We start from the raw sequence: 19,932 nt of genomic DNA, 5'->3' as shown, positions 1-19,932 counted from the left end.
TCTGCACAGTAAATTCTATGATTCTAGTAGTTTGAGAGCTGGCAAAATTCATATCAATCAAAGCTGTTTTACTACATAATCTTTTGATTGGGTTTTGAGTGTTTCAGTTACTAACCTACCAATCCTCTTTCGATAAATGTATGATTTTGAGTTGTGGCTGTGGATTGAAGTTAAACATTTGCAGTTTCGGCACTGGTTTGTTGGTAAAGGTTAACATTGTACAAATTGTGAATGTTTCCTCCTCTGTCCACTTGAACTTTGAAAAACATACCCAAAAAATCTGAAATGTTACCTTTCCAAATGTATGTTTTTCTAAGGCATGATTTGAGCTACAGGACACTAGGGCAAGGTGCCATTGATTCGAGGACTTCTAGCTGGTCGAGGTATTGATAGAATCATGTTGAGGTGCTCCAAATTTACGTATACAGGTTCGAAATGCTAAAGCTCGTGAACATGTAAGCCTACTTGTGACAATAAAGATTATTATTATTAACATTTTAGAATTTTATAGCAGTTCTTAAATTATCTTTAGCTTATCCTTGTTTAGGTCAATGAAAAGTTATGCTGATAATCTGTTCCAGACGCTGTTATTTCTATTTTAAATGACAAAAACTTAATATTTTTGTTTCATTATGCAGATCTCAATGGAAAATGATTACCTTGGCCCACGCAGAATTGAGAGTCTGAAGAAAGAAGATTCTGATTGGCAAAGGAAAGCCCACAGGGCTGTACTATCTATACAGGATTTGACAGTGAAGTACTTTGAAATCACTGCCAAAGCACAGAAAGGTGGTGTACCTTGATTCTGCATTTAGCAATGACAGGCCTTTCCCATAATTTCAGCAGAAAAATCATGTTTAATCTGAAAGTGAATGGAATTTGAAACTCTGCAGTGAGACAAGATGTCAACTTTAGATGCGTGTTACATTATTTTAGATATTTAGGATATGTAATACTAAAGAATACAGATGTTACATCCAGTCTATTACGGGCAAATCATATTTACCTAACTTGATTGAGTCTTTTGATGAGGTAACCGGGAGGTTGATGAGAGTAACAGGAACAGAAGAAGTAGAAATAGTCCACACACTCTGAGCCTGCTCCACCTTTCACTACGATCATGGCTGATCTTTGACTTTAACTCTACTTTCCTACTCGCTCTCCATATCTCCATATTCCCTAAAGGACCAAAAGTCTGTCTGTCTCAGCCTTAAATATGTTCAATGATAGAACATTTGCAACCCTCAGGGGTAGTGGATTCTAAAGATTCACAATCCTTTTGAGTGAAGAAATCTTTCCTCAATCTCAGTCATAGGTGATCAGCCCCTAACCCTAAGACTGTGCCCCTGTGTTCTAGATTCCACATCGAGGGTAGTAAAATCTCAGTGTCTGCCTTGTCAGGCCTTTCAGAATTTTGTATTTCAATGATATCACCTTCCTCAGCCTCTGATTGGACAACCTTCTCATCCCAGTGACCATTGTACAGCGAACCTTCGCTGTCCCGCCTCCAATGCAATTATATCCTGTCTTAAATATTCTCATGCTTCAACCCCCTTGAAATATAGGCTAACATGCCATTTGTTTCCTAATTGCTTGCTGTGCCTTCATGTTAACTTTGTGTTCCTTATTCCAAATTCCCTCTGAACATCAATATTTATAAATTTCACACCTTTTAAAAGATATTTTGTTTTTCTATTCTTGCAACTGAAGTGAATCACTTCTTTGTGTAAGAACATAGGAAATGGAGCAGGGATAAGCCATTTGGCTTCTTGAGTGCTCTGCACCATTCAATAAAATCATGGCTGATCTGATTATGACCTTAACTCCACTTTCTTGCCTGTATTTTGATAATGTTATTGAACTGAAATACACCCCCATAACCCCTGATTTTCATGTAGATCAATGTATCTAATTCAGCTGTGAATATATTCAACACCCTAGCCTCCACTGCTGTCTGGGGTCAAGAATTCTAAAGATTAATGTCTGAGATAAATGCCTCCTCGTTTCTGTCTTAAATGGGAGACCCTTTGTGCAAACGCGTGCAGTTTGCTACTGGGTGCCTGGGCGTTTGGTGAATGGGGGAGTTTAAAGCGTCAACCTTGTTCTTGTAAAATCTAGTCTTTTTGATTAGCAGGAACTGGAAAGTATTGTGTAAGTAAGTAGAGTAAGTTTCTTAGTCTTCTGAAAGCTGAGTAATTAACTAGCTAACTGCTTTAAACTGTTTTTTGTAACTGCAGTTTAGTATAGATTCAGGGGTCTTGAGTGCAGCAGTGCAAATTAGTGATGTTTGAAAATGTGTATACCTGGGAGTTGGGGAAGGCAGTATTCCTTTTCTTTTCTAACTTTTTCACTCTGTAGGAATTGGTTCTTACTCTACTCTACTTTGCTGTCAGCCCTTTATTACTCTCCTCCACCTTCAGCAGCTCTTCCAACGAAGCTAGCTGGTTACTGTGCCGCGACAATGTCTCCTCCACCCCCTTCAACACCTCATCATGCTCCGGCTGTCTCCGGTGCCTTTCCAAGAGCCTCCTTTTTCGGGGCCAGCGTATCCTTACCGACTGTTCGACTGTTCCCATCATCTCCTTACCATGCTGCTCAAAATGCTCAGCAAACTGCTGCTCAAACTCCACCGCCATCGCCTCGGTCAGCGTATCCACCGTAATGGGTGCAGTTCCGCCTGGCGGCGAGCTTTCTCCCGCCATCTTTCCTCCCACAGTACTCCGCACTGTACTCTGGTCCACTGGCGGACTAGTGCTCGTTCCTTTTGTGCTGTATTCTTTCTTTGGGTTTTCGACATCCTCGAATATCCACGACTTTATTGAAGACAGCTCACATAAAAATTCCACCAAAACTGTATGAAAAGGGCTAAAAAACGAGAATTCTGACGGGGGCCACCCAACTTGCGACCTCCACCTATTGGTCGCCACGGGAAGTTCAATATTTAAAGAAGAGTTAACTCGGTGAGTCTAGAGAATTTATAATGGAAAATAAGGAGATGACAGATGAATTGAACAGGTATTTTGGATCGGTCTTCACTACAGAGGAAGCATATAACATTCCAGAAATAACTGGACATCAGGAATTGGAAGGAAGGAGGAATTCCAGGAAATTACAATCACCAGGGAAGTGATACTGAGCAAATTGTTGGAGCTACAAGCTGACAATTTCCTGATGGATTTCACCGTAGGATCTCAAAATAAGTGGCTAGGGAGACAGTTGATGCTTTGCTGTTAATTTTCCAAAGTTCACTAGATTCAGGGAAGGTTCCATTAGATTGGAAAATAGCAAATGTAATTCCTTTACTCAGGGAGTGAAACACAAAGCAGGAAACTACAGACCAGTTAGTTTAGCACCTCTTAGAGAGAAAATGTTAGAAGTTATTATGGAAGATGATTTGGCAGAGTACTTGGAAAAGTTAAGTTAATCAGGCAGAGTCGACATAGTTTTATGAAAAGGAAATCTTGTTTAACCAATTTATAGGATAAATGTGAGGTTATCCACTTTGGTAATAAAACAGAAAGGCAGATTATTATCTGAATGGCTATAAATTGAGAGGAGGGAATGTGCAACAAGACCTGGGTGTCCTTGTATACCAGTCGCTGAAGATAAGCATGGAGGTGCAGCAGGCGGTAAAGAAGGCAAATGGTATGTTGGCCTTCACAGCGAGAGAATTTGAGTACAGGAGCAGGGATGTCTTGCTGCAATTATATGGGACCTTGATGAGACCACATCTTGAATATTGTGTGCAGTTTTGGTCTCTTTATCTGAAAGGATGTTCTTGCTATGGAGGGAGTGCAGTGAAATTTTACCAGACTGTTTCATGGGACGGCAGGACTAACGTAAGCGAGGAGATTGAATCGGTTCAGATTATATCTGGAGCTTAGAAGAGTGAGGGGCGGGGAGGGAGGGGAATCTCATAGAAAACAATAAATATCTAACAGTACTAGACAGGGTAGAAGCAAGAAGGATGTCCCCGATGGTGGGGGAGTCCAGAATCAAGGGTCACAGTCTGAAGATATGCAGTAGACCATTTAGGACTGAGATGGGGAGAAATGTCTTCACCCAGAGAGTTGTGAGCCTGTGGAATTCGCTACCACAGAAAGTAGTTGAGGCCAAAACATGGTATGTTTTCAAGAAGGCATTTGATATAGCTCTGAGGGCTAAAGGGATCAAAGGATATGTCCTTCTAGGTGGTAGAGGTCAAGGATATGGGGGGAAGGTGGGAACAGGCTTATTGAGTTGGATGATCAGCCATGATTATAAAGAATGGCGGAGCAAGCTCGAAAGGTCTCCTCCTCCTATTTTCTATGTTTCTCTTGGAGTTCTTTGAAGAAGTAACACATGCTATGGATGAAGGGGAACTGATGGATGTACTATACTTTGGATTTCCAGAAGGCATTTGATAAAATATACAGCAAGATAGTGTAGGGGATAACATATTAGCATGGACAGAAGATTGGCTAATTAGCAGGAAATTGAGTAGGCATAAAATCTTTTTTGATGGGCAAAATGTAGCAAGTGATATGCTATAGGGATTGGTGCTGGAGCCTCAATGTTTACAATTCGTACAAATGATCTGGATGAAGGGACCAAAAGCATGATTGCTAAAATTGCTGATGACACTAAGATAGGTGGGAAAGTAAGTTTATTTTTCTTAAAACACATTTTATTCAAACTGGTATCAAAGTAGGTTGCAGCAAATAAACACCCCGGGAAACATTCTTCCCAACAATCAACTATACAGTTTGTACAGATTTTCCTCCTTTTTCAACCCCCCCCCCCCGCCCCCTTGCGACGAACAGCTCCTCAAACACGGTCACAAACACCCCCCACCTTTTCCTGAACTCCCCTGCTGAGCCCCTTAACTCATACTTTATCTGCACAGTAGCACAATGGTTAGCACAGTTGCTTCACAGTTCCAGGGTCCAAGTTCGATTCCTGGCTTGGGTCACTGTCTGTGCGGAGTTTGCATGTTCTCCCCGTGCCTGCGTGTGTTTCCTCCGGGTGCTCCGGTTTCCTCCCACAGTCCAAAGATGTGCAGGTTAGGTGGATTGGTCATGCTAAATTGCCCTTGGGTTAGGTGGGGTTACGGAGATGGGGTGGGGATGCGGATTTAAGTGGATGCTCGTTCCAAGAGCCGGTGCAGACTCGATGGGCCAAATGCACTGTAAATTCTATGATTCGCTAACCACAGGAAGTCGTACAGGTCACCCAACCATGCTGCTACCCCCGGTGGCGATGCCGACCGCCACTCCAGCAAAATTCGTCCCCATGCAATCAGAGAGACGAAGGCCATGACATCGGCCTTCCTCCTCTCCATGAGCTCCGGCTTCTCTGAAACCCCAAATATCGCCACTAAAGGGTCCGGGTTCACTCCTTCCTCCACTATCCTGGCTAAGACCGCGAACACTCCCGCCCAGAATCTTCCCAATTTTTCACAACCCCAAAACACGTGTGCATGATTCACTGGCCCCCGCCCACACCTCTCTCACCCATCTGCTACCCCCTGAAAGAACACACACATTCTCGCCCGAGTCAATGCACCTTGTGCACCATCTTGAACTGTATCAGGCTCATCCTTGCACAAGAGGAGGTCCCGTTTACCCTTCGCAGTGCCTCACTCCCCAATTGATCTCCATTCCCAACTCTGCTTCCCATTTCTCTTTTATCTTCACCACCCGCTCGCCTCCCTGCTCCCCCAGCTACTTATATATATCCCCAATTCTTCCCTCCCCTCCCACATCCGGAAACAGCAGTTGCTCCAACAGGGTATATCCCGGCAATCTAGGGAACCCCTTCCAGACGTTTCGTGGAAAGTCCCGAACCTGTAGATTCCTGAACTCGGCAGCTCTACCCTCTCCCTTAGCTCCTCCAGACTGGCGAACCCTTCCTCCAAATACAAATCCCTCACCTTGACCAGCCTCACTTCCCTCCACCTCCTGTATATTGGCCCCCCGGCTCAAACCCATGATTCTCGCACAGCGACGTTAGCACCGTCATCCCTTCCACCCTAAAATGCAAATTTGGCAACGCCAACTGCTGCCTCTGTAGCCCATTCTTGGCACCTTCCCCGCCCATACAAAGGCAGAGATGATTGTGTCCACTTTCAGAAAAAAGGCCTTTGGTATAAAGATCAGGAGAGCCTGAAAGATAAACAAGAACCTCGGCAGAATATTCATTTTCACCACTTGGACCCTCCCCGCCAACCTTAAATGCAGTGTATCCCACCTCTTAAGATCCTCCCTGGCCTCCTCCACCAGCTTCGTTAAGTTCCACTTGTGGAGCCCCGTCAATTCCTTCGCTACCTGAATCCCCAAGTACCTAAACCTATCCCTCACTACCGTAAATGGCACCCCCCCCTAAATTAGCCCGCTGTGCCAGTTCATTCACCGGGAATACCTCGCTTTTCCCTTCGCTCACCTTGTATCCCGAGAACCCTCCAAACCTCCCCAACAGGCCCATAATCCTTCCCATACTCTCCAACGGAACCGAAACATACAGCAGGAGGTTATCGGCATAGAGCGACACCCCATACTCCCTCTGTCCCCTCATTATCCCCTGCCACTCTGCCGACCCCGTGAGAGCCATCGCCAACGGCTCTATGGCCAGCGCAAACAGCAGCGGCGACAGCAGGCACCCCTGCCTCGTACCCCTGTGTAAGTCAAAGCTTTGTGAGTTTATATCATTTGTCCTCACCCTCGCTCTTGGCGCCACATACAGCAACCGCACCCATGCCACAAATCTCGGCCCAAACCCAAACCTTCCCAAAGCTTCGACAAGTACCGCCACGCCACCCGATCAAATGCTTTCTCCGCGTCCATGGACACCACCATCTCTGGTACCAGAGCTCTCGACGGATTCATCACCACGTTCAACAGCCGTCTTATATTACTCGCAAGCTCCCTGCCCTTCACGAAGCCTGTTTGATTTTCAGCAACTACCCCATGGACACAATCCTCCATCCTCCCCGCCAACAACTTAGCCAATACTTTCACATCGTGTTCAATAGTGATATGGGTCTATACGACCCACATTCCACCAGATCCTTCCCTTTTTGGGGGATTAGTGTGATTACTGCCTGCTTCATCATCTCCGGCAACTCCCCCTTCTCCAGTGCTTCATTAAACACCCCCAACAGATGTGGTGCCAGGTTCGCTGCAAATTCCTTATAAAATTCTGCCGGGTACCCATCCGACTCCGGGACCTTCCCCGACTTCATACCCCTGATACTAGCCAGCACCTCCATCAGCCCCAGGGGCTCCTCCAACGCCTGCCTCTTTGCTTCTTCCACCTGGGGAAATTCCAGCTCGTCCAGAAACCTCCCCATGTCCCCCTCCTCCTGGGTCTGCCTCATAAAGTCCCTGGTAATACTCTCTAAATGCCTCATTTATCTTCCCTGGCTCTGACACCACATCCCCAGCTCCAGTCCGGATCTTCAATATTTCCCTGGACGCAGCCTGCCTCCGCAGTTTGTGCGCCAGCATGTGGCTCGCCTTCTCCCCATGCTCGTATTGCACCCCTCTTACCCTACGCAGTTGCCCTACCGCCCTCCCCGTTGTCAGCCTGTCAAATTGCCCCTGCAACTTTTTCCTCCTCGCCAGTCCCTCCACTCTGGGCACCCTCGAATATTCCCTGTCCACCTCTACTATCTCGCTCACTAGACAGTCATGTTCCGCCCTCCTTTGCTTATTCGCATGAACTGTAAATGAGGTAATTTCTCCCTGGACCACTGCCTTCAGTGCTTCCCAAAAAATGCCCACCGACACCTCCTCATTCTTCTTGAACTCCACATAATCCCTAATCGCCAGCCGCACCTTATCAGAAAAACCTCCATCCGCCAACAACCCCGAGTCAAACCTCCACCCCGGCCTCTGCTCTCGTCCTGTACTGAACCGAATATCCAGCCAGTAAGGTGCATGGTCCGAGATAACTATCCTGCATACTCTGCCCCCTCCACCCCAACCAAAATCTCCCGACTCACTACAAAGTAATCAATCCTCGAATACACCTTATAGACATGTGAAAAGAAGGAATACTCCCTTCCCCCTGGGTTCTGAAAGCGCCATGAATCCACCATACCCATCCTCTCCATAAACTTACCCAGCTCCCTTGCCATTCGTACCCTGCCCATCGACCTGGGGCTCGATCTACCCACCCTCGGATCCAGGACACAGTTAAAATCTCCTCCCATGATCAACTGGTACGTGGCCAAATCCGGGATTGCTGCCAGCAACCCCCTCGTAAAACCCACATCATCCCAATTTGGGGCATACATATATACCAACACTACCGGTGCGACTTTCAATACCCCACTCACAATCACATATCTCCCACCTGGATCCCTCACCTCCTTCACACTCACGAATCCCATTTTTTTGCTCATTAAAATCGCCACACCCCTCGATTTTGATTCAAACCCCGAGTGAAAAACCTGCCCAATCCACCCCTTCCTTAACCTAACCTGGTCCTTCACATGGAGGTGTGTCTCCTTCAAAAAGACCACCCCCGCTTTCAAGCTCCTGAGGTGCGACCTTTTAACCGGCCCATTCAGTCCCCGGACGTTCCACGTTACCACCCTTACTGGAGGCTTGTGCCTCCAATCCCCTCTACCGTCTGTCATCTTCCCCACATAACTCCTGCCCCTTTAATTCCACTCTGTACCTAGCCAATCCCAGATGGCCCCTTTCTTCACCCTTGATCAGGTCATCTCTCACCCCCCCCCCCCCCTGCTTTTCCCCTTCTCCCCCCCCCCCCCCCCCCTCCCAACCTGGCCACCCTTCGTGGCCTTCTTCCCCACCACCTCAATTCCGTTCACCAGCATAACCTGCTGGCGTGGCTGCCCCTGCCCAAAGGCACATCCTAATGACCTCCCCCTCCCTCTGCCCCCACTCCTCAGCTCAAAGAAGAAGGTTCTCTGCTGACCTTACCCTCCACCACAAAAACAAGGACTTCTCCTGAACTCCAGGCAGCCTTCTTCAAAAGCAAATAAACAGATGTTAAACACAAATAGTCCCATAAAACAGGAGGGGTGATGGGAACATTCATCCCCACATAAACTTTTCACCCCCTATAACTCATTCCTATCTCAACATTGAACAGAACCCCCCCCCCCCCCCCCTCAAAAAAAGGGCGAAAATCCCCCAATCCTTACACCCACTTCAAACATGTTACCAACCATTACATAGTGCAAGCACCCCGGTTCCCAATCATTGTCCACTCAGTTCCCCCCAGTTTATGCTCCTGAATGAAGTCTTCGGCCGCTTCTGGGGTCTCAAAATAATACTCCCGGCCTCCGAACGTCACCCATAATTTGGAATGTGGCGACTAGGGGCTTTTCACAGTAACTTCATTGAAGCCTACTTGTGACAATAAGCGATTTTCATTTTTCATTTCATTTCATTTTCATTTTCATTTCATTTTTCAATAAAGCAGTTCTTTTACTTCAGCAAGCAGGAGAGAGAGTGTTCCTTTCACTGCTAAGGTATAAATGCTTTTGCCCAGTTATCTCAGCATCACTCCGGAACCAATCACTGACCGCTGTCAGGCAAAACATCGCCCCTGACCAACCCACCGCTGCCAGCCAACCCATCAATATCCGACTCACTCCAAACCTGGTTCCTGTGATCCACTAGGTGCATTGGAATCTTCTTTTCTCCAAAACAAAACCTGAGATCACAGTGTCCCAAGAAGCAGTCTGCTTCAATTGTGAATTTTTCTGCTTATAGGCACATTCCACTTATGGGTCCACGGACCAAAGTAATAAAATAACATAAAGAAATGGGCACAAAGGAAATAAACAGGAAGGAATCTTAGTGGCTACAGTGGGATATAGATGGGTTAATTGAGTGGGCAAAGATCTGCCAAATGGGAAATTGTCCGTTTTGGCAGGAAATGTGAAAAAAGGAAGCTTGTTATCTAAATTGGGAGAGATTGTAGAGCTTTGAGATGCAGAGACATCTGGGTGCCCTGGTGCATGAATCACACAATGCTAGTATGCAGGTACAGCAAGTAATTCGGAAAGCTAATAGAATGTTCTTGCTTACCGCAAAGGGAATTGAAGAACAAAGTAGGGAAGTTATACTTCAGTTATATAGGGCATTGGTGAGACCACATTTGGAGTACTGTGTAGAGTATTGATCCCCTTGTTTAAGGAACATAGTACATTACAGCGCAGTACAGGCCCTTCGGCCCTCGATGTTGCGCCGAACTGTGAAACCGCTCTAAAGCCCATCTACACTATTCCCTTATCATCCATATGTCTATCCAATGACCATTTGAATGCCCTTAGTGTTGGGGAGTCCACTACTGTTGCAGGCAGGGCGTTCCACGCCCTTACTATTCTCTGAGTAAAGAACCTACCTCTGACATCTGTCCTATATCTATCTCCCCTCAATTTAAAGCTATGTCCCCTCATGCTAGACATCACCATCCGAGGAAAAAGACTCTCACTGTCCACCCTATCCAATCCTCTGATCATCTTGTATGCCTCAATTAAGTCACCTCATAGAACATAGAACGATACAGTGCAGTACAGGCCCTTCGGCCCACGATGTTGCACCGACATGGGAAGTCAAAAAACAAAAGCCATCTAACCTACACTATGCCATTATCATCCATATGCTTATCCAATAAACTTTTAAATGTCCTCAATGTTGGCGAGTTCACTACTGTTGCAGGGAGGGCATTCCACAGCCTCACCACTCTTTGCGTAAAGAACCTACCTCTGACCTCTGTCCTATATCTATTACCCCTCAGTTTAAGGCTATGTCCCCTCGTGCTAGCCATTTCCATCCAAGGGAGAAGACTCTCACTGTCCACCCTATCTAACCCCCTGATCATTTTGTTTACCTCTATTAAGTCTCCTCTTAACCTTCTTCTCTCTAATGAAAACAACCTCAAGTCCATCAGCCTTTCCTCATAAGATTTTCCTTCCATACCAGGCAACATCCTGGTAAATCTCCTCTGCACCCGCTCCAAAGCTTCCACGTCCTTCCTATAATGCGGTGACCAGAACTGTACGCAATACTCCAAATGCGGCCGTACCAAAGTTTTGTACAGCTGCAACATGACCTCATGACTCCGGAACTCAATCCCTCTACCAATAAAGGCCAACACTCCATAGGCCTTCTTCACAACTTTATCAACCTGGGTGGCAACTTTCAGGGATCTATGTACATGGACACCTAGATCCCTCTGCTCATCCACACTTCCAAGAACTTTACCATCAGCCAAATATTCCGCATTCCTGTTATTCCTTCCAAAGTGAATCACCTCACACTTCTCTACATTAAACTCCATTTGACACCTCTCAGCCCAGCTCTGCAGCTTATCTATGTCCCTCTGTAACCTGCTACATCCTTCCGCACTGTCGACAACACCACCGACTTTAGTGTCGTCTGCAAATTTACTCACCCACCCTTCTGCGCCCTCCTCTAGGTCATTGATAAAAATGACAAACAGCAACGGCCCCAGAACAGATCCTTGTGGTATGCCACTTGTAACTGAACTCCATTCTGAACATTTCCCATCAACTACCACCCTCTGTCTTCTTTCAGCTAGCCAATTTCTGATCCACATCTCTAAATCACCCTCAATCCCCAGCCTCCGTATTTTCTGCAATAGCCTACCGTGGGGAACCTTATCAAACGCTTTACTGAAATCCATATACACCACATCAACCCTCAGTCACCTTCTCAAAGAACTCGATAAGGTTTGTGAGGCAGGACCTACCCTTCACAAAGCCATGCTGACTATCCCTAATCATATTATTCCTATCTAGATGATTATAAATCTTGTCTCTTATAATCCCCTCCAAGACTACCCACAACAGACGTGAGGCTCACCGGTCTATAGTTGCCGGGGTTGTCTCTACTCCCCTTCTTGAACAAAGGGACCACATTTGCTATCCTCCAGTCCTCTGGCACTATTCCTGTAGCCAATGATGACACAAAAATCAAAGCCAAAGGCCCAGCAATCTCTTTCCTGGCTTCCCAGAGAATCCTAGGATAAATCCCATCAGGGCCCGGGGACTTATCTATTTTCAGCCTGTCCAGAATTGCCAACACCTCTTCCCTACGTACCTCTATGCCATCTATTCTAATAGCCTGGGTCTCAGCATTCTCCTCCACAACATTATATTTTTCCTGAGTGAATACTGACGAAAAATATTCATTTTAGTATCTCGCCTATCTCTTCAGACTCCACAAACAACTTCCCATCCCTGTCCTTGACTGGCCCTACTCTTACCCTAGTCATTCTTTTATTCCTGACATACCTATAGAAAGCTTTTGGGTTTTCCTTGATCCTACCTGCCAAATACTTCTCACGTCCCCTCCTTGCTCGTCTTAGCTCTCTCTTTAGATCCTTCCTCGCTACCTTGTAACTATCAAGCGTCCCAACTGAAACTTCACACCTCATCTTCACATAGGCCTCCTTCTTCCTCTTAACAAGAGATTTCACTTCTTTGGTAAACCACGGTTCCCTCGCTCGACGCCTTCCTCCCTGCCTGACCGGTACGTACTTATCAAGAACACGCAGTAGCTGTTCCTTGAACAAGCTCCACATATCCAGTGTGCCCAACACTTGCAGCCTACTTCTCCAACCTATCCCCCCCCAAGTCATGTCTAATGGCATCATAATTGCCCTTCCCCCAGCTATAAATCTTGTCCTGCGGGGTATACTTATCCCTTTCCATCACTAACGTAAACGTCACCGAATTGTGGTCACTGTCCCCAAAGTGCTCACCTACCTCCAAATCTAACACCTGGCCTGGTTCATTACCCAAAACCAAATCCAAAGTGGCCTCGCCTCTTGTTGGCCTGTCAACATATTGGGTCAGGAAACCCTCCTGCACACACTGTACAAAAAACGACCCATCTAATGTACTCGAACTATATCTTTTCCAGTCAATATTTGGAAAGTTAAAGTCTCCCATAATAACTACCCTGTTACTTTCGCTCTTATCCAGAATCATCTTCGCCATCCTTTCCTCTACATCCCTAGAACTATTTGGAGGCCTATAGAAAACTCCCAACAGGGTGACCTCTCCTTTCCTGTTTCTAACCTCAGCCCATACTACCTCGGAAGAAGAGTCCCCATCTAGCATCCTCTCCGCCACCGTAATACTGTTTTTGACTCGCAGCGCCACACCTCCCCCTCTTTTGCCTCCTTCTCTGAGCTTACTAAAACACCTAAACCCCGGAACCTGCAACATCCATTCCTGTCCCTGCTCTATCCATGTCTCTGAAATGGCCACAACATCGAAGTCCCAGGTACCAACCCATGCTGCCAGTTCCCCTACCTTATTTTGTATACTCCTGGCATTGAAGTAGACACACTTCAAACCACCTACTTGAACACTGGCGCCCTCCTGCGAAGTCAAATCTGTGCTCCTGACCTCTATACTCTCAATCTCTCGTACCCTATAACTACAATCCAGGTTCCCATGCCCCTGCTGTATTAGTTTAAATCCCCCCCAAAGAGCACTAACAAATCTCCCCCCCCCCCCCCAGGATATTTGTGCCCCTCAGGTTCAGATGTAGACCATCCTGTCTGTAGAGGTCCCACCTTCCACAGAAAGAGCCCCAGTTATCCAGAAATCTGAATCCCTCCCGGCTGCACCATCCCTGTAGCCACGTGTTTAATTGCTCTCTCTCCCTATTCCTCATCTCATTATCACGTGGCACGGGCAACAACCCAGAGATAACAACTCTGTTTGTTCTTGTTCTGAGCTTCCATCCTAGCTCCCTGAAAGCCTGCCTGACATCCTTGTCCCCTTTCCTACCTATGTCGTTAGTGCCAATGTGGACCACGACTTGGGGCTGCTCCCCCTCCCCCTTAAGGACCCGGAAAACACGATCCGAGACATCACGTACCCTTGCACCTGGGAGGCAACATACCAAACGTGAGTCTCTCTCGCTCCCACAAAATCTCCTATCTGTGCCCCTGACTATCGAGTCCCCAATTACTAATGCTCTGCTCCTCTCCCCCCTTCCCTTCTGAGCAACAGGGACAGGCTCCGTGCCAGAGGCCCGTACCCCATGGCTTACCCCTGGTAAGCCCCCCCCCCCCCCCCCCCCCCCCCCCCACAAGTATCCAAAGCGGTATACTTGTTACTCAGGGGAACGACCGCAGGGGATCCCTGCACTGACTGCTTCTTCCCAGTCCCTCTTACAGTTACCCATCTATCTCCAATCTTTGGTGTAACTAATTCCCTGAAGCTGCTATCTATGACCCCCCTCTACCTCCCGAATGATCCGAAGTTCATCCAACTCCAGCTCCAGTTCCCTAACTCGGTCTTGGAGGAGCTGGAGATGGCTGCACTTCCTGCAGGTAAAATCAGCAGGGACACTAACGGCATCCCTCACCTCAAACATCCTGCAGGAGGAACATTGCACTACCTTCCCTGCCATCCCTCTAACCTCCAACCAAGATCTGGTTAATAAATAAATAAATAAAAATATATAAAAAATATAATATGGCACTTACCTCACACCAATGGGTCTTATTATTAGGTTAGAGGAGGAGGGTGGGTGGGAGACACTACACGTGTAGTGTCTCGGGTTTCCTCTCCACCAGAATTTATGGGTTGGGTGGGGGGGCCTTCCCAGAAGTCCGCGGGTCGAACTTCCGGTTCCCGCCTTATATTAAAACAAACAGAAAAGAAGAACAGAAACGGGACCAGGTAAGTGTTTTTGAAGTAAATACTCACCTCCCAGAAGGCCCTTGCGCACCGCTCCCGCCGAAATCCAAAGGGCTGCTCCTGCAAAGGTAAGGGTTGTTAACCTCTTAACCTTCTTCTCTCTAACGAAAACAGCCTCAAGTCCCTCAGCCTTTCCTCATAAGATCTTCCCTCCATACCAGGCAACATTCTGGTAAATCTCCTCTGCACCCTTTCCAATGCTTCCACATCCTTCCTATAATGCGACCAACCAGAATTGCATGCAATACTCCAAATGCGGCCGCACCAGAGTTTTGTACAGCTGCAACATGACCTCATGGCTCCGAAACTCAATCCCTCTGCCAATAAAAGCGAGCACACCATACGCCTTCTTAACAACCCTCTCAACCTGGGTGGCAACTTTCAGGGATCTATTTACATGGACACCGAGACCTCTCTGCTCATCCACACTGCCAAGAATCTTACCATTAGCCCAGTACTCTGTCATCCTGTTATTCCTTCCAAAATGAATCACCTCACACTGTTCTGCATTAAACTCCATTTGCCACCTCTCAGCCCAGCGCTGCAGCTTATCTATGTCTCTCTGTAACTTGTGACATCCTTCCGCACTGTCCACAACTCCACCGACCTTAGTGTCATCTGCAAATTTACTCACCCATCCTTCTCCACCCTCCTCCAGGTCATTTATAAAAATGACAAACAGCAGTGACCCCAAAGCAGATCCTTGTGGTACACCCCTAGTAACTGGACTCCAGTCTGAACATTTCCCATCAACCACCACCCTTTGTCTTCTTCCAGCTAGCCAAGTTCTGATCCAAACTGCTAAATCACCCTGAATCCTATGCCTCCGTATTTTCTGCAATAGCCTACCATGGGGAACCTTATCAAACGCTTTACTGAAATCCATATACACCACATCAACTGCTTTACCCTCATCCACCTGTTTGGTCACCTTCTCAAAGAACTCAATAAGGTTTGTGAGGCACGACCTACTCTTCACAAAACCGTGTTGACTATCTCTAATCAAATTATTCCTTTCCAAATGATTATTCATCCTATCTCTTATAAACCTTTCCAAGATTTTGCCCACAACAGAAGGAAGGCTCACTGGTCTATAATTACCCGGGTTGTCTCTACTTCCGTTCTTGAACAAGGGGGCAACATTTGCTATCCTCCAGTCTTCTGGCACTATTCCTGTAGACAAAGATGACTTAAAGATCAAAGGCAAAGGCTCAGCAATCTCCTCCCTAGCTTCCCAGACAATCCTAGGATAAATCCCATCAGGCCCAGGGCACCTATCTATTTTCACACTTTCCAGAATTGCTAACACCTCCTCCTTATGAACCTCAAGCCATTCTAGTCTAGTAGCCTGAATCTCAGTATTCTCCTCGACAACTTTATCTTTTTCCTGTGTGAATACTGACGAAAAATATTCATTTAGCACCTCTCCTATCTCCTCGGACTCCACGCAGAACCTCCCGCTACTGTCCTTGACTGGCCCTACTCTTACCCTAGTCATTCTTTTATTCCTGACATATCTATAGAAAGCTTTAGGGTTATCCTTGATCCTACCTGCCAAAGACTTCTCATGTCCCCTCCTGGCTCTTCTTAGCTCTCTCTTTAGGTCCTTCCTGGCTAACTTGTAACTCTCGAGTGCCCTAACTGAACCTTCATGTCTCATCTTTACATCAGCCTCCTTCTTCCTCTTGACAAGTGTTTCGACTGCTTTAGTAAACCACGGCTCCCTTACTCGACCACTTCCTCCCTGCCTGACAGGTACATACTTATCAAGGACACGCAGTAGCTGTTCCTTGAACAAGCTCCACATTTCCATTGTGCCCATCCCCTGCAGTTTTCCGATGCATCCTAAGTCTTGCCTCATCGCATCATAATTGCCTTTCCCCAGATATAACTCTTGCCCTGCAGTACATACCTATCCCTTTCCATCACTAAAATAAACGTAATCGAATTGTGGTCACTATCACCAAAGTGCTCACCTACCTCCAAATCTAACACCTGTCCTGGTTCATTACCCAGTACCAAATCCAAAATGGCTTTGCCTCTCTACATACTGTGACAGGAAACCCTCCTGCACACATTGGACAAAAACGGACCCATCTAAAGTACTCGAACTATAGCGTTTCCAGTCAATATTTGGAAAGTTAAAGTCCCCCATAACAACTACCCTGTTGCTTTCGCTCCTATCCAGAATCATCTTTGCAATCCTTTCCTCTACATCTCTGGAACTTTTCGGAGGCCTATAGAAAAGCCCTAACAGGGTGACCTCTCTTTTCCTGTTTCTAACTTCAGCCCATACTACCTCAGTAGACGGGTCCTCATCAAATGTCCTTTCTGCCACCATAATACTGTCCTTGACTAACAATGCCACCCCTCCCCCTCTTTTACCACCTTCCCTGAGTTTAGTGAAACATCTAAACCCCGGAACCTGCAACAACCATTCCTGTCCCTGCTCTATCCATGGGCGAAATTCTCCGTTATCGGCGGAAAGTCCGCCGATCGGCGTAAAAAACGGCGCAAATCCGACTTGCGTCACGTCGGAAAAATGGGTCGATAGTCTCCGGCCCGAAATGGGCTAGCAGCGACGTAACGGGATCCGCGCTTGCGCAGTGGTTCACGCCGTGCAGCGTCATACGCGCTGCACGGCGTGACGGCTCATAAGGCCGCGCTGCTCCCCCCCACCCGACAGGAACACCCGACCGCAACACCCGACATATTGGCTGGCCGTCGCTCAGCCCCGAGGTTCGAGTCACGCGATGTGGAGGCGCTCCTGGACGCGGTGGAGCAGAGGAGGGACACCCTGTATCCCGGTCACGGTTGCAGAGTTGCCCCACGCCACAGCCGGCGTCTGTGGAGGGAAGTGGCAGAGGCCGTCACCGCTGTGGCCCTGACACCACGGACAGGCACCCAGTGCCACAAGAAGGTGAATGACCCCGTCAGAGCAGGCAGGGTGAGCCTCCCCCATATCCCCCCTCCCCATACCCCCCCTCCCCCATATCCCCCCTCCCCCATATCCCCCCTCCCCCATATCCCCCCTCCCCATATCCCCCCTCCCCCATATCCCCCCTCCCCCATATCCCCCCTCCCCCATATCCCCCCTCCCCCATATCCCCCCTCCCCCATATCCCCCATTTCCCCCCTCCCCCATTATCCCCCCTCCCCATATCCCCCCTCCCCCATATCCCCCCTCCCCCATATCCCCCCTCCCCCATATCCCCCCTCCCCCATATCCCCCCTCCCCCATATCCCCCCTCCCCCATATCCCCCCTCCCCCATATCCCCCCTCCCCCATATCCCCCCTCCCCCATATCCCCCCTCCCCCATATCCCCCCTCCCCCATATCCCCCCTCCCCCATATCCCCCCTCCCCCATATCCCCCCTCCCCCATATCCCCCCCTCCCCCATATCCCCCATTCCCCCCCATATCCCCCATTCCCCCCCATATCCCCCATTCCCCCCCATATCCCCCATTCCCCCCCATATCCCCCATTCCCCCCCATATCCCCCATTCCCCCCCATATCCTCCCTCCCCCATATCCCCCCTCCCCCATATCCCCCCCACCCCCAAGTGAATCCAGCCCTAACCTTAACCTCTGCAATGCACGCGCAACCGATGGCGCACATTCATATACCTGCCTAACACTGTTGCCTTTTACCCCTGCCCCCCCCACAGGAGAAGCGCGCACACAACAATAGGGAGCATGTGAGGACTGGAGGAGGGCCCGCTGATGAGAGACCACTGACCGTACACGAGGAAAGGGCCCTGGAACTGGCCTCGGAGACCACGGGAGACGGAGAGACCCGCACCCTCCAGCATGCGACGCCCGCAGGATGCCCCTCGGAGACCACGGGAGACGGAGAGACCCGGACCCTCCAGCATGCGACGCCCGCAGGATGCCCCTCGCACACCACGGGAGACGGAGAGACCTGGAGCAACAGGGAGACGACACCCCCGTCACGTGCGGGAGCGACCACCCAGCCACGAGGGGGGCAGCCACAGGCCCCCGTCACATCCGAGCCAGGACACCACTACCCAGGACACCCCTACCCAGGACACCCCTACCCGGGACAGCGCTACCCAGGACACCCCTACCCGGGACAGCACTACCCAGGACACCCCTACCCGGGACAGCACTACCCAGGACACCCCTACCCGGGACAGCACTACCCAGGAAGACGAAATACCGGACAGTGACTCAGAGTGGATGGGTGGAGACGAACCCCCACCCCAAAGTGCCATGGACTCAGAGTGGGACGAAGAGCACGACACAACGCCACTGCTGTCACCAACACCCTCCACCATCGCAGAAACACTCACCACGGTTGGGCACTTTAGTGATGAGGCGTCTGGTACACTCACTGGTGCGCACAACACAGCCGTCCCGGTACAGCAGGTGGAGGTAGGAGCAGCAGAGGGACCGGGCGGTCGGAGGGCAGCCCAGCCCAAGCGAACATCTGCCGCCCAGATGGATCCCGGGTTCCTGCAGTTACCACACCCACACATAGATCCGATGCAACCACCGACCCGGAGACGAGCGAAGAGGGTGACGGGCGGCTTGCGGCGGCTGCGGTCGCAGGTGGAGGAGTCCACCCGCGTCCAGGAGCTGGGAGTGGTGCCGGTCATGCGTGCCACCCAGGCCGACACCGCACGGGTGGCGTCCGCGGTGGAGGCAATGGGTGCGACGGTGTCCGACATGGGGAACGGTTTGCGAGGTCTGGGGCCTTCCGTGCAGGCGGCGTCTGTGGCCCAGGAAATGGCTGCCCTCTCACAGGAGGCCATGAGCCAGTGCCAGCGCCAGATGGCAGAGGCGCTCAACGCCATAGCCCAGTCTCTGCAGGCCATGGCCCAGTCTCAGCAGGCCATGGCCCAGTCTCAGCAGGCCATGGCCCAGTCTCAGCAGGCCATGGCCCAGTCTCAGCAGGCCATGGCCCAGTCTCAGCAGGCCACGGCCCAGTCTCAGCAGGCCACGGCCCAGTCTCAGCAGGCCACGGCCCAGTCTCTGCAGGCCATCGCTGAGGGCATCGGCGCCAGTGGCCATGTGCGAGCCAGCGTCGCACTGTCACAGACAGGGTTTGCCAACCCCCTGGGCTCCATGGCTGCAAACCTGCAGACCCCTGTCGATACCAGCACGGGCCTCCAGGACTGGCAGCGCCAGATGTCGGGGGGGCGTCGGATGGCCAGTCCGTTCGCATCCCCCACCCATGTAGAGGCATGGGGGCCATCGGGCACCCCG

General features: G+C 49.3%; 1 protein-coding gene across 1 annotated transcript in view; it reads left to right on the top strand.

Moving 5' to 3' along the window:
* The window catches only part of jmy (junction mediating and regulatory protein, p53 cofactor), a 209,885-nt gene that overhangs the window by 106,162 nt on the left and 83,791 nt on the right, over positions 1-19,932 (top strand). Inside the window, exon 3 of the mRNA XM_072515988.1 lies at positions 639-789. Coding sequence (XP_072372089.1) covers positions 639-789 — 151 coding nt within the window. The remainder of the gene's footprint in view (positions 1-638; positions 790-19,932) is intronic.

This window comes from Scyliorhinus torazame, chromosome 9, assembly GCF_047496885.1.
Source record: "Scyliorhinus torazame isolate Kashiwa2021f chromosome 9, sScyTor2.1, whole genome shotgun sequence".
Lineage (NCBI taxonomy): Eukaryota > Metazoa > Chordata > Chondrichthyes > Carcharhiniformes > Scyliorhinidae > Scyliorhinus > Scyliorhinus torazame.
This window is presented reverse-complemented; position numbering and strand designations above follow the sequence as displayed.